Consider the following 16131-nt stretch of genomic DNA (forward strand, 5'->3'; position numbering starts at 1 on the left):
GATGCCACAGTGCAGAGTGAGGTCACAGCTGCAATGGAAAAGTTGAAGCACGAATATCTCTCAGGCTGCTAGCAGCAATACCTGCAAAATCCATGCATCATTATGGGAGACTCCCAGGATATCCTGGAGTGTTGGCAAGACTAAGAATAATACAGTTTTGCATTGTCGTACATTACTGTTTGCATAAAGCTTCAGAACAGCTCATTTAGATTGCAGCATTGTAACTCGCTCACATGTCTCCATTATTACCTATGTGATTATCCAGTCCCCATATATTAATTTTCAGTGTAGAACCATAGAAAAGTAGTGGCACAGAAGGAGGCCATTCAGCCCATCGTGTCTGCGCCGGCTGAAAAAAATAGCCGCCCAATCTAATCCCACCTTCCAGCACCTGCTCCCTAGTTAATGCATAGTAATTACAGAAGTCATTTAGAATCGTATGTTAAAAATATATTGCAATGCAAGAAAGAATTTGCATTTATTTAGAAGCTTTCATGTCTTTAGGACATTCCAAAGCGGTTTACAGACAATGAAGTGTTGTCATTGTTGTAATGTAGGGAAACACAGCAAAGTCCCACAAGCAGGACTGAAATAAATTACCAGATAATCCACTTATGGCTGTATTGGTTGAGGGATAAATATTGGTCAAGACAGCAGGAGAACTACCCTACTCCTTTTCGAATAGTCAAATGGGATCTTTTATGTCCATCAGAAAGGACAGATGGGGCTTCAGTTTAATGTCTCATTGAAAGATGGCACCATCAACAGTGTAGCACTCCATCAGTGCTGTACTGATGTGCCAGATTAGGTTAAGGGCACAGGTCTCTGGATTAGAGCTTGAAACCATGACCTTCTGACTTGGAGGCAAGAGCACTACCACTGAGCACTGATTCCAACACATCACCATAAAGCTCTCTGGTCTGTAGAATTACAGCTACAGGCAGATCAAAGATTGCTGCTTGTTTAGACTGTTCCTTCATCTCAACAGAGTGTATTGGAGAAATAGAGTAACAAAAGATGCTGTAAGATGAGCCTTGTTATGGAGTGTTGTGAATCAGTTAGTGCAGAATGTTCACATTAAAAAAAATATTGCTTTTGATATAGTCTGGCCTATCCTAGTCACATGCCTTCAGTTTGGTTTAGATCAGGCGCAATTTAGAATTGCTTATATGGGCTTTCACTTGCTGTAAACCTGGTTATATTAGTTTAAAGTACTGACATTTTATTTACACCAGTCTAAGGAGGTGTTCCTATTGATTGTCATGGCTGTAGATACCAATGTTGTCGACTGTAAAATAGGCCTTTAAGGAAAAAAGAAAATGTGAGTCTGATGCATACTGGCTTACAGCTGCAACTACTGTGAATGTTGGACAGGGTAATCTGAAAATAATTCAGGTAATTTCTGAGTATGTTTACTCAAATCTGTAAAGATATTAACCACAATAACATTGGAAATAATAATTTTCAGGCTTCTACATCTAAGAATTCATGAATTGCATTTTGCTGCTGTTTGGTGATCCCTGGTCAATGCCCAGCTACTTATGGCGGGAGAATCCATAAGCCGGCAGTTTCTGCAGAGATGTGGTATAATAGGTTGCAATGGTGAGGGCACAAATCAAGTTAAAAACATCTGTATGCTGTGATACATATGTTGTTGAGGTTCAGAGTGCCAGTGAATGGCAGCTAATCACCCCCAAGTTAGTAGGAGGTCAAATTAATCAGCAGCATTTGTTATTGAATTTAACCTACTATGGAAATTTGAGAGATGCATTAAGTTAGCAGATTGATGCTACCTAAAAGAATTTTGACAGTTTATACTGTAGTTTTCAGTCAGGATCTAAGTTTAGAGATTTTGAGGAATTCTTTTACCTTTTAAAGATATGTATGTATCCTTGCCTTCTACAGAATCATTTTACAAGAGGAATCCAGTACTTTGGAGAAACATATCCAATTCTTGCAGGTAATTTGTTAAAAAAAGATCTGGTACAATTCATTAGTTACTTACCCTGTGATGCGGATTTTATTTGGCTCGAAAGCCACCTGTAAGGCCTTACTTACAGATCTTTTGCAGATCTGAAAAAAAATCCCATTTTCTGTGCAGTTTTTCTGAAGAAGTAGAAATTTCTGTACAAATTCACAAGAATTCGGCGGCGCAGTGATTAGCACCGCAGCCTCACAGCTCCAGCGACCCGGGTTCAATTCTGGGTACTGCCTGTGTGGAGTTTGCAAGTTTTCCCTGTGTCTGCGTGGATTTTGGTCGGGTGCTCCGGTTTCCTCCCACAGCCAAAGACTTGCAGGTTGGTAGGTAAATTGGCCATGATAAATTGCCCCTAGTATAGGTAGGTGGTAGGGGAATGTAGGGACAGGTGGGGATGTGGTAGGAATATGGGATTAGTGTAGGATTAGTATAAATGGGTGGTTGATGGTCGGCACAGACTCGGTGGGCCGAAGGGCCTGTTTCAGTGCTGTATCTCTATTTTTTAAAAAAAAGTTGGTTTTTGGTGAAGTACAATGTTTGAAAATTCCCGTATCTATGTAGAATAATTGTCACTTGTAAAGCACAGAAAATCCTGTAAATACAGGATCACTATTCCATGTCCAATTTTCTTTTTACCATTACCTGGCAACCCTGCGCACACACTTAACAGGTATGACTTGAAAATGACATCCTGCATACCATACCAGGAAGTATGGTTCTATCATGGATATGTTTTCTTAATAAGCCAGCTTCAACTTCTATTTAAAATCATAAAACTAAGATAGTTGAACTAGTAAACCAGTGGCTGAAAATTGATGATGTCTATGTCATACTTTCATCATGGATTTGACCAGACGGTGTCTTTTAAATTTGTATTATAATTTCAGGATAATGGTTTGTATTATGGGAATAATTGGATTTTTTAAGGAATTTCTCTATCTCAACTGTCTTTTTCACAATGAGAAAAAGGATGAATGACACATGGCAGCCATTGTGTATATGCTTGACTCTTGAGACTGTTTCCAGTATCAGATATTTAGATAAATGGAGAGGAGATAGGAGTGGAGAAGTTGGAAGAGATTCCAGAAATATCACATTTATTTAAAATAAATAGAAGAATGCAACAATGTGTTTGTATCTAATTCATTTTGCTTCAGTTCAGTCCAACAGACCAGATGTATAGTATTCCTGCCACAAAATGCTAGATACAGAAATTCTGAGACCAGGAGTATAATTTGAGTCACAATCTAATTACCTTCTGGTAATACATTTAACACTTCATCATTTTATCTAAATATAATCAGCATTGGTTGTATAAACACCTGTAGCCACTTCTGTTGCATTCACTTCAGATCAGAGATTTCAGGCTGGATTTTCAAAGTGGGGTCAGGAACCCGACACCCAGATGAATTCTGGGTCCCGATCCCATGCTAGATGAATGCCCTAATTAGGCAGGAGGCGACTCTGTGCCCAGTTAGTGGCCCCGGGCTCCTCCGGGTGACAGGAGCTGCCTGCCTGGCGCCAACTGCAAAGGCAGGTAGCAGCCATGTTGAGATTGCCACTGCCTTACTGAAGAGAACAGGCAGCTCCCTACAGGGCAAGCAGCGTCCCCAGGGATGGAAGTGGTCATGCAGGCTAGATGATGGTAGAGCAAGTCGGTCCAGGAAAGGTCAGCTTAACTTAAATGGAGAGAAGGTTTCTGATGCCTCTGAGCGAACCCAACAGCTATGCATGAGCATGCATCAGGCTGTTCAGGTTTGGCAAATTAAAGAATGGAAATTCTAATCATGACCGCAGAGACTCCTTAACAAGCTCCTTAAGGGGCCGTTAATTGGAAGTCAGCGTGTTTCCTGTTTCCTCTCTGCCATCGGCCCTTTGAAAAATCAAAACTGTCCTGGTGGTGTTGGGATCCCAATTCTGAAATCCTGCCTGCAATGACCCCACAGCCCTTTGAAAATCCGGCCCTTCAAGTCTGCTACAGATTCTGTATCCACTGCACCTCATTTGTGGTCATATGTGGCCAATAGGATTTCCCTAAATCAAGATCAGGATGTTCATATAGATTATACATTCTCCTCACAAGGATGAAAACACTAAAATCATAAGAATGTTACCACATCAAGACTGCCCCAGTATTTTTCACGAGCCACTTTCCTTTTCGTTCTGCATACCCTTTAATACTCTTGTTCTTCTGAATTATGATAGTTCCACATGATTGAAACAGGTGAGCCTTGTTTACTGAAAAGTAACATTTTTGTAATGACACCTTCAAATCCTCCCGCTCCCCCCCCCCCCCCCCGCCCCTCCGCCGCAGCAATGAACTGAAGAATGCTAGTTTAGCATATGCCTGGGAATGCAGATGCACTGCCTGTTCTGTTCAATGTATTGTGTAAAGTACTAGTTTTCAAATCGCGCCAACCTGTGAACGGATTAGGGAACACGTGCATAGGCATATCCTTATATTTACTACCTGGCCTTATCTCGTTCCCAGTTCTGTATAGAAATGTTTTTGTCTGTTTGTTTGCAGCTTTCTGCTCTCAGCTATACTATATGCTGTCACCTAACTTGGTGTTGTCGGCAAACTTGGCCATTTATAAATGTAGTGAAAAGCTGAGGCCCCAATGCAGATCCCAGGGGGATGCCCCTAGTCACACCCTGCCAATTTGAGTACTTAGATGTGATCTCTACACTTGGTCAATTTACTTATCGGCTAATTGAAGATTTTCTACTTATTACTTGTGACTGACCGATTCATTTATTTCTTGAACATTGTCATGCTCACACAAATCGAACCTATGAACTTTAAAATGAACTTATGAAATAAATTAGAAACATACACTTTTTCTGTAAAAACAAAATGAAGTTGAGAGGTCAGCTGACCTTTCCTTCCCAGCCAATACACATAGAACTGCAAGAACCCTGAGCTAATCTTCGTGTCTGGACCAGTCTTTTAAGAAGTCATTAAAATGCAAACGACCCTTTTTGTGGCAATAGCTGCATTTCTCTAACTGATTGGGTTAACAATGTTGTTGCAGACATTTTGACTCCAAGCTTTAACTTGAGAATGGGTGTGAAAACTGTTACTTTTATCAAGATGGTTTGTGATTGAGTGACACCCGAACTCCATTGTCTGACAATAGCCTAACCATCAGAAACTATTTATGAATTCAATGGAAGAGAAACTCTGGTCACATGACAGATTTCTGATGAGTTTTAATAAAGATATATTCTGGGCAGACAAAGGCAGGGAGAAACATCTGTGCCATTGAAGAGGAAAGACCCTGCCTAACACCACCAGCTTTTAAGTTATATGCAGGCAGAGACTGGAGTTGGCTTTGAACTCCCACGTAAGAAGTCATACCAGGGTTTCACCACAGAACTTTGACTGGAATGTAACAAGAGAAATCTGGAACAGTACATCCGTCCTTCTAAACCTCCCAAGTTTTTTTTTCTTCAGTGAACAAGGGAAAAGATTACAGGCCTGCACCTTTTCAAGTCTTCACCCTGTGGAAAAGCAAGTGCAACAGAGAACTCTTTAAAGATTCGTAAGACCTAGACGCATGATGATCACTATCTCTTGAGTGGGCGTAGTTGCGTCTATCTCGGGTGTTGAATAATCTTTTAAAACCTACGAAAAAATGTGTCCTTTGTCTGTTGACTATTAAAGCACTCGGGTTAAAACTTTTTTTTTAAAACACGCTGGCTTTGGTCAGTAGAGAGATGGAAAAGGCGAGCCATCCCTGTCATCTCTCATCTGTCCATAACAGATACATGAATAACTAATGTTACTGAGTAACAACTTTGCATTGCATCAAATTGAATTTCCACATCTAAATTTCCTGGGGGCAGTGGGAGTTTTAACCTCCAAAAATAGGTGGATTGGAAGCAGGTGGGTAAGTAAGCTAAGCAATTTTTAGATTGCAATCGCAATCCGGCTCCTATGCGCCCAATTCTGGGTTCAACAGAGATGCATCTGGCCGTTTGCGTGTAACTTACACCCCATAATCGGGACATTAATTAGTGCAGACATGCAGATAATTATCACAGCAAAAATGTCTTTGTGAGACATTAATGAGATCTTTTTGCTTTGAATTTAACATTGCCAGCAGGGATTTCCTGATGCTCAGGAAACCTAGCAGCTGCAGGGAGCCAAAGGGTCAGGTACAGCAGGCAAGTAACTTTTCAGCACTGTTTGTGGGCCAGAAGAAGCAAGAGTGCTTCCAGAACCCTACCCCTGATCTCTCCATCAAATCTGCTTCCCTCCCAGCGGTTGACCTTCCCCAGCCATCCTGCAATGCAATCTCTCCCCACCGCCACGCTCTCTTTTCTCCACCCCCCCCCCCCCACCCCACCCCCACCTCAACCTTCCATCTGCTGTTTCCTACCCATCCGGACCTTCTATCTATGATCCACCCCCGACCTTGTGTCCAAGATCTCCACTACCGCCCCACGCTTGTATATTCAGGTGAAGAGTTGAAGTAGCTGAAAAGACTATTAGTTGCTTGAGACGACAGGACCAGAAGGACAGATTTCACAATGTAAAACTTTTCATCAAATATGGGTTGGGTCTTAGTTAATAGAATGTGTTCTGAAGGGTCTTAGTTCTAAAACATTAAGCTGTCTTTTCTCTTTACAGATGCTGACTGACATGCTGTATATTTCCACTATTTTCTGTTTTATTTCATTGAAACTTTACCTGACTTGAAGGAAAATGCACAGGTCTGTGTTTTATCTAATGTTAAAATGTGAAACAAGTGCCCATTCATTCAGCATCTCAAAGTATTTGCTTTTAGCCTATCTTGAGCTGTGTTTTTGCTGAAATAATCATTGGGGAATATTTAGCATTTGGAAAAAACAGCTCCAGCCTGCATATGTAGAAGATTGTTGACCACATCTGTTTCCTTAGTTCTCTATTGGATGTGTTTTAGTTGTATTTATTGCAGTACTATTTTTCCTGCGGACCGTGAAAGAAGCACTATCCTCTGGAATTTTTAGCTTCCAGACCCAAAATACTTGGGAATCTGAAAATGTCCTAGTCTCCAACACTAGTGTGCCTGCTTTGAACACAAAAGTTCACAGAAAAAGTTTATTTAAAAAAAAAAGTTTGCATATCCTGGCCCAACTAGTAAGTTTTCCACATCTGTTATTTATATATCCAGTTTAAAAGAAAAACTAAATCAAAAAGCAATAAGTCTCAACAGTGCTCACTACTTTGGTCCTCAGTGTCTTTACATAATTAGATAATATTTAGGCAAACATCTGTTTGCCTCTAAGAATTGATTTCAGGTCAACTCCATGGTCATTTAGATTTCCTATTCAAATTTTTGATGTATATTAATGACTTGGACTTGGGCATCATTTCAAAATTTGCAGATGACATGAAACTCTGAAATGTAAACAGTGAGGACGATAACAGCAGATTTCAGGAGGATGTCGACTGATGAAATGGGTAGCACATGGCAGATGAAATTTAATGCAGAGAAGAGTGAAGTGATGCATTTTGGAAGGAGGATAAGGAGAGGCAATACAAACAAAACATACTGTTTTAAGGGGCTTCAGGAACCTGGGAGTCTACATGCACAAATCTTTGAAGGTGGCAGGGCAAGTTGATGAGGCTGCTTTAAAAGAAAGCATATGGGATCTTTGCCTGTATAAATAGAGGCATAGCATAGAAAGAAAAGGAAGTTATGCTCTACTTCTATAATCACTAGTTTGGTCTTGGCTGGAGTATTGTGTCCAATTCTGGGCATCATACTTTTGGAAGGATGGCATGGTCTTGGAGAGGGTGCAGACTTTCTGGAGTAGTACTAGGGTTATGTGGCGTTATTAGAGAAACTGGGATTGTTTTCCTTTGAGCAGAGACAGTTGAGGAGAGATTCAATCGAGGTGTTAAAAATTATGAGGGATCTTGATAAAGTAAATAGGGAAAAACTGTTTCCACTGGCAGGAGGGTCAGTAACCAGAGGACACAGATTTAAGGTAATTGACAAATGAACCAGAGGAGAGATGAGAAATTTACACAGCAAGTTGTTGTGATCTGGAATGTACTGCCTGGAAGGATAGTGAAAGCAGATTCAAGAACAGCTTTCAAATGGGAATTGGATATACTTGAAAAATTAGCATTTGCAGGGCTATGTGGAATGAGGAGGGGAGTGGGACTAATTGAATAGGTCTTTCAAAGTGCTGGCACAGGCACAATGTATTGAATGTCTTCCTTCTGTGCTGTTTAATTCTATGGTTCATTGCTTTTAACAGATCATATTGTACTGCTGGAAGAATTATTTGGTGATTTAGTGCACTCTCCTCACTATCTTGGGCATTGTACCAACTAGTGGTATGCATTGTTGAGTGCCCCCAAGTGCAGTAATATAACCTTGCATGGCTCAGGTGGGGATGATGAAGACATTTATTGGAAATACTAGGATAGAAAAAAAATCTGGAACCAGTAAAAGTGACTGCAAAACTGTTGGGTTGTCGTTAAACCCCAGCTGGTTCACTACTGTCCTATGGGGATGGTAACGTGCCATTCCTAACCGGTCTGGCCTTGAAGTGACTCCAGACCCATGTTAACATAGTTGGCTCTTAACTTCCCTGTGAAGTTGTCCAGCAAGTGGCTCAGTTGTATCAAACTGCTGGAAAGAAAATTAAGAAAACTGTACAGACCGCTTTGCTGTAGCCTAAACATTGAATCAGGACATGACAAAAGCACATCCAGCCCACTCAACCCTGCAAAGTCTTCCTCACTAACATCTGCCGACTGGTGTTAAAATTTGGAGAGCTGTCCTTGAACTAGTCCAAGGCTTCTTCAGCACTTCTCAAACTCAAAACCACCATAACTCTGGGCAGGATCCCCACCACATAGAGGAAGCCTTTTAAAGAAAGGTCTCCGGTTAGATCAACGCCTTCAAACAGTGCTGTGATAGATAAATGTCAAGGCTGACGCATCCACTGGTGCCCTTGGGCCCACATCCACCTTGTGGCAATCTTTTAGGTTGCAGGCAGTAAAAGCAGAAGGCAGGTAAATTGGATGATTTTCCAGGCCCTGTCAGCCCACTTTCATTTACATGAGGCTGGGTGGTCAAGGGTCAAATAGCTACTTTCCTTGCTGGGGTGGGTGGAGCAAAATCTGTGGTGTTCCTTGTAGGAGAAATGAGGTGACAGCCTATCCAGCCAACATCCCATAATTTTACATGACTACCTGAAATTGGGCAATTGTAGAAGAAAATCCAGCTTTGTGTAGAATTTCAATGGTTTAAATGTGGATGGCAGGCTGCAGCTCTTGATTTAACTCGAATGAGACTTATTCACCAGCAACAATAATTTGCATTTATATAGCACCCTTATCAGAGAAAGATGTCACATGGTGATTCACAGGAGCGTTATCAAACAAAATTTGCACTGAGCCACATTAAGGCAAATAACCAAAAGCTTGGCCAGAGGTAGATTTTAAAGATTCTTTTAAACCAGAAAAGAGGGGTAGCAAGACAGAGGTTTTAGGGAGGGAGTTCTAGACTTAGGACCTCGATAGTGGAAGTCACAGTAGCCAATGGTAGAGCAATTAAAATCAGGGAAGAGCAAGAGGCCAGAATAAGAGGAGTGCATATATCTCAAAAGGTGTTGTAGGCTGGAGAAGGTTGCAGAAATAGGGAGGGGGAGAAGCCATGAGACCACATTGAAAAGGTTGTAAACAAAATATTTGCTATTGAGTTGCCTTTTGCATCCAGTTTTAAAGTGTGCTAACAATGGGTTCTGAGGGATGCCATTTATGCCTTTTAGAATTTTTAACCATTAGAAAATAACATAACATATAGGAGCAGGAGTAGACCATATGGCCCCTTGAGTCTGTTCCACCATTCAATACGATCATGGATGATTTTCTGTCTCAACTCCACTTTCTTGCCTCTCCTCATATCCCTTGATTCCTGAGAGCCCAAAACCACTCTTTTAATCAATCCCTACTTGTAGCCTGTGGTAAGATTGTTCTGTTTGGTCATGGGTTGAAGTCCCAGGAACAACTGTTGGACTTTCTATTAATTTTTGTGTTGTGTATTTATCAGTTGATGTAAATAATAGACCTGAATCAAGCAGTCCAGTAATTGTGAAGAATGAGAAGCAGTGGAGGTTACAGTGAATCTTATTACCTCTGGAATTGAGGTATAATCCAGCCAGACTAATGAATGAGTATCCTCTCTCAACAATGCGATTGGGGCAATCCAACTTCACAAGTCAATAGTGTAAACCTATCCCTTAACTCAGCGCTGTTTCTTTATTTTTGAACTATGAGTTTGTTTTATAGCGGTAAAATGCAAAAAAGAATATGGTTTTCGATGCTTTACAATATCTTCTTTGAATTCTTGAATGCTATTTGTTTTTGTCAGACTGTACTTAAGTGAATAGTAAGCTGTGAAACTCAGACAAAAAAGCCATAGCAATCGCTACAAAGAAACTATTTATATAGGACGGTAGCAGAGTTTTCCAACTGCTGTCAACAGCTATGTATTTTCTTCATAACCGGTCATCCAGACATAATTCCTCTGGTCTCTGGAAGCACATTTAACAGAAGGGAGCTATATGTTTTTATACAATGTGGACATTTGCAACATTTCTATAATTGAAATGGTTTCTATATAGTGTGTACTGTACCAGAACAAGAACTGACAGAGTTACAGTACAAGACAAAGTGTCCATAATATTCATTATAAGCCCACCGACTCCCACAGCTACCTTGACTACACTTCCTCACACCCTGTTTCCTGTAAGGACTTCATCCCATTCTCCCAGTTTGACTGTCTCCGATGCAGCTGTTCTGATGATGCAGCCTTCCACAACAGCGCTTCTGGCATGTCTTTTCTCCTCAACTGAGGATCTCCCCACCCCAACTTCCCACTGTGGTTGACCGGGCCCTCAACCGTGTCTGACCCATTTCCTGCACTTCTGCCCTCTCCCCTTCCTCGCAGAAACCTGTTAGGGTTCCCCTTGTCCTCACTTTCCACCCCACCAGCCTCCACATCCAAAGGATCATCCTCTGCCATTTCCACCACCTCCAGCGTGATGCCACCACCAAACACATCTTCCCTTCCCTCCCCTGTCAGCATTCCGAAGGGATCGTTTCCTCCATGACACCCCGGTCCACTCCTCCATCACCCCCAACACCTCATGCCCTTCCCATGGCACCTTCCCATGCAATCACAGGAGGTGTAATACCTGCCCATTTACCTCCTCTCCTCACTATCCAAGGCTGCAAATGCTCCTTGAAGATGAAGCAGTGATTTACTTGTATGTCCTTCAATTTATTATACTGTATTTGCTGCTCACAATGCGGTCATCTCTACATTGGGGAGATCAAATGTAGATTGGGTGACTGTTTTGTGGAACGCCTCTGCTCAGTCCAAAAGCATGACCCCAAGCTTCCGGTTGCTTGCCATTTCAACACGCCCCCTGCTCTCATGCCCACATTTCTATCGTTGGCCTGCTGCAGTGTTTCAGTGAACATCAACGCAAGCTCGAGGAGCAGCACCTGATCTTTCAATTAGGCTGTCTACAGCATTGCGGACTCAACATTGAGCTCAACAATTTCAGAGCATGACTGGTCTTTCTCCCTCTCTCTCTCTTTCTACCATGTGCCTGTTTTTTATGTTGTGCTTCTGGACAGAGCTGCTCATTATTCTGCCATTAATACTCTCTGGACTAATGCTTTGTCTTTCACCACAACCATTCACACTCTCTTTGCCTTTGTCCCATGACATCTTTGTTATTTAATCTCTCCTGCCCTCTGCCCTATCACACACCTTCCCTTCTCTTCCCCACCAGCAACACCCCTCCTCACTTACTTAAAACCTAATATTTTTCTAACCTTTGCCAGTTCTGATGAAAGGTCACAGACCTGAAACATAAACTCTGCTTCTCTCTCCGCAGATGCTGCCTGACCTACTGAGTATTTCCAGCACTTTCTGTTTTTATTTAAGACACAAGTGAATTCATTTACCTTTTACCCTTAATTTTTGATGTTGATTTTCACACGCTCTTTATTTCCCTCATCCACCTCAGCATCCAATATTATGTACTGGAGATCTCTATTTCAGTATTCTTTTCCTGACGCACAAGAAGATGTTGGTGATTTTCAGAGGTTCAAACAATACACCTTTAGGACATCAGTTCAGGAGTTTCTCAGGGAAGCATCTTTGGCCCAACCATCATCTCTTATCAATAGCTTTCCCTTCATCACAAGGTCAGCAGTGGTGCTGTTCACAGATGATTCCAGTGTTGAGCTGCATAATATCTAGCTTTGGAAATTTCACAAGTAGAAATGAACATTCATACCACCAAGTGACAGATAATCATCCTCGCAAACAAGATGAAGTGCAGCCATCCCCCTTGACGTTCAATGGCACCACCATCATTGAATCCAAAAAATCAACAATTTTGCGGTTATTATTGACCAGAGCTTAATCAGATCAGCCATATCAACATTGGTTACGCAGCAGGACAGAAGCTGTATATTCTCAGATGAGTGCCTTGTTCAAAGCTATCATCTACAAGGCTCAGCAGGACCATGATGGTATACACATCACTCACCTGGATGGATGCAGCTGCAACAACAATTAAGAAGCTCAACATCATCAGGATAGGGCAATTTGCACAATTGATTATCCACCCACCAGATTTAGCATTTTCCCACTCCATCATTGGCATGGTATAGCTGTAGTATGTATGATCTACAGGATAAACTGGAATAACTCTGCAAGTTTACTTCAACAGTATCTTCCTCCCCTGAACTTCGACCACCAAGAAGATCAGGAACAGCATCACCATACAAGTTCCCCTCCAAGTCTCACACTATCCTGACGTAGACATAGACATATATCTCCATTGCTTCACCATTGCTGGATCAATGTCTTGAAACTCCTTACATAACACCATTGCTTCCACCATCACAAAAACTGCAGTGGTTCAAGGAGAAGGACCCCCAACACCATGAACGAGCAATAAATATGGCCTTGCCAGCATTATCCACAGCCTGGGAACAAATATTTTAAAAATTCTCATTAATGGAGCCTCAAGCACTTCTGCCATTTAATAAGATTCTTTTTTGAATATTTTAAGGCAGAGGTTCTTGATAAGCGAGGGGGTGAAAGGTTATTGGGGGTAGGGGGAATGTGGGAATCAGGTCAGCCGTGATCTTAATGGCGGAGCAGGCTTGAGGGGTCGAGTGACCTCATCCTGCTCCTAATTCATATGTTCGTATGCTGTTTCATGTCATCATTCAGTTGAGGGTTTTATGAAGGTATCTCCCATTCAGAAAAGTGTCTAGATAGAGATTTTAATTTCTGAGGTAAGCAGCTATGTTTCTTGGATACCCTGACTGCATATTCTGGAAACCATATTGGAACATAGGCATGTCATGCTAGGTCCCCACCTGCTAAGAATGAGACACATCAATTTTGTCATGAGCATTTATTTTTAACTGTTGGAGCAAGGAAATGACTTGTTAAACAGATCAGCCGTGGCTGGAAAAAAACAGTTACATACTCTCAGCATTCCAGGGCCGCTAAGGAGGATACTATCCACAAGGGCCAGGACTAGTTAGACCAGCTGGTCACATGACTAACTGGCTATGCCAGGGTTTTCTTTTGAACTGGCCACAGAAAATTTGAATTCAGGAAAGACTGTTTGCACCTGGACTGAGAAGATCTCTCCTGTCTGCTCCCACCTCTTTCTCACAAGCCTCTGAATCCACTGAAGACACATGAACCCCAAGAGAGAAAAGTCTCCTACAGCGAACAAGGTTTAAGAATAATACTGGGCCCCAACGAAAAGCAAAATCTACCTACAATCAAGGACTCTACAGTGAGCTCGAAGGACTGTAACAACTCTTCAGATATTGCCTCAAATTTTTCCACTTTATTTTTCTTCTACTCTTTTCTGTCTCTATTTGCATGTGTGTATCACATATGCATGCTAGAGTGGGTGCGTCGTGTATCCATAGGCATCAACCAAATTAGAGTTTAAGTTCAAGTTTAATGACTTCCAACTTTTCTTCTTTAAACCTAAGAAAACCCGCTTGTGCTGGTTTCTTTGCCTTATAATTGGAAAGCGGTGAACAAGGATTCACCAAAGGGGGAGCTAAAAACAGTGTGTTTAAAATTAAACTTTGTTACGATAAGACCAGGTGAAGGCTGAGAGGAATCCCTAGACACCTTTCTCACCTGGTCGTAACAGGTGGGAAAGATTTAAACCAGGACAAAAGGAGTTATTTGTTGGAGCCGATTGTACACAGGAAACTACTGACTATATCCTATATAATCAGTGGAATGTGGTGTTTAATCAGATGTTACATTTTAAATATCCAACTAATATGTGACCCTTCAGTCTTTTAAATAAAGATGGATTTCTGCTGCCAAAATGTAATAGCCTTTTCCTACTCAAAGATATAAAGAAATGGTTGGATTTCAAAAGAATTCAACAAGAATTGATAGCACTTATGTCAGCTGAATATTTATCTACTCTCCCATATTTAGTTTGAAGCAATAGAGTCATTTACCGCACAGAAGGAGGCCATTTGTCCCATCGAGTCCATGCTGGCTCTCCATGAACTACTCAGTCAGTCCTACTCCCCCCGCTAGATCCCTATGGCCCTGCAAGTATTGGATTTATCTTTTCTATACAGTTTGCTATTTAATATATCCTGTTAGGGGCTCCTTTATTTGCTTCCTTCCAAGGCTGAAAAATTCAGTATTTCCCGTTTTTTCCTCATAACTTAGTCTCCTGATGCTAAGGATTATCCTCATGCTTTTCACAAAACTGTATCCAGGGTTTGAGTCTTGCTGACCAAAAGTGGATACTAAAATTGGAACACTGCTTCAAAGTATAATGTGATTGGAACACAATACAGTTTTAACACAACATCCTATGGTTTGTACTTCGCTGTTTTGTTCATATAGTTCAATATTATATTTGCTATATTGATTATTGTTTTAAAGTGAGTGGATATGCTGTGTCTAATACCCAGCTCTTTCAGCTTCACCCTGGGATATTTTCAACTCTATTTATTATTGATTATTTTTGAAAGGACATATTTGGGACTTTCTATATTCTATAAAGTCCCTGTAGAATTGCCAAATATTTGAAATCCATTAAGGTGCATTTATAGGAACCACTATGATGCTTTATCATAGAATCATAGAATGGTTACACCACAGAAGGAGGTCATGTCCATGCCAGCTTTCTGCAAGAGCAACTCAGCTAGTCCCACTATCCTGCCTTTTCCCTGTAGCTGTACAATATTTTTCTATTTAGGTCATTATCCAATTCCCTTTTGAAAGTCGCGATTGATTAACTGCTCGCTGCCTATAAATGTTTTTCCTCATGTTGCCTTTGGTTCTCTTGCCATTCACATTAAATCGGTGTCCTCTGATTCTCGACCCTTAAGCCAGTGGGACAGCCTTGGGAACAATTTTTCCCTATCTGCTCTGTCCACACTCTGATCACCTCTATCATATCTCCTGTCAACCTTCTCTGCTCTAAGGAGAACAGTCCCAGCTTCTCCAATCTATCCAGGTAACTAGTCCCTCATCCCTGGAACCATTCCTGTAAATCCTTCCTGCACCCTCTGCAATGTCTTCACATCCTTCCTAAAGTGTGGTGCCCAGAATTGGATACAGTACCCCAGTTGAGGTATAAAGGTTCACCACCATAACTTCCTTGCTTTTGTACTCTGTCTCTATTTATAAAGCCCAGAATCCCATATGTCGTCTTAACCACTTTCTCAACCTGCCCTGCCACATTCAACGACTTGTGCACATATACCTCCAGGTCCCTCTGCTCCTGCACCCCCTTTAGAATTGTATCCTTTATTTTATATTGCATCTCCTCACTCTTCCTTCCAAAATGTAGCACTTCACATTTCTCTGCCTTCTATTTCATATTCATCTGCCACGTGTCTATGTCCTCTTGAAGTCTATCACTATCCTCCTTACAGTTCACAATAATTCCAAGTTTTGAAATTGTGCTCTGAACTAGTGGCACAGATAGAGGTGAATGATTTTGATCTAATCGCCATTCCAGAGACATGGTTACATGGTGATCAAGGTTGGGAAATAAATTTTCCATGATACACAATATTTTGGAAAGATAGAATGGCAAAGGAGAAGGTG

At 41.3% G+C, this 16131-nt stretch overlaps 1 protein-coding gene across 4 annotated transcripts in view; it reads left to right on the plus strand.

Moving 5' to 3' along the window:
- ccdc24 (coiled-coil domain containing 24) overlaps positions 1-16131 on the plus strand; it is a 144813-nt gene that overhangs the window by 85937 nt on the left and 42745 nt on the right. For all 4 annotated transcript variants that reach the window (XM_068036394.1, XM_068036392.1, XM_068036396.1 and 1 more), the window contains exon 6: positions 1906-1960. In XM_068036394.1, the coding sequence (XP_067892495.1) occupies positions 1906-1960 (55 nt within the window). The remainder of the gene's footprint in view (positions 1-1905; positions 1961-16131) is intronic.

Source organism: Heterodontus francisci, chromosome 8 (assembly GCF_036365525.1).
Source record: "Heterodontus francisci isolate sHetFra1 chromosome 8, sHetFra1.hap1, whole genome shotgun sequence".
Lineage (NCBI taxonomy): Eukaryota > Metazoa > Chordata > Chondrichthyes > Heterodontiformes > Heterodontidae > Heterodontus > Heterodontus francisci.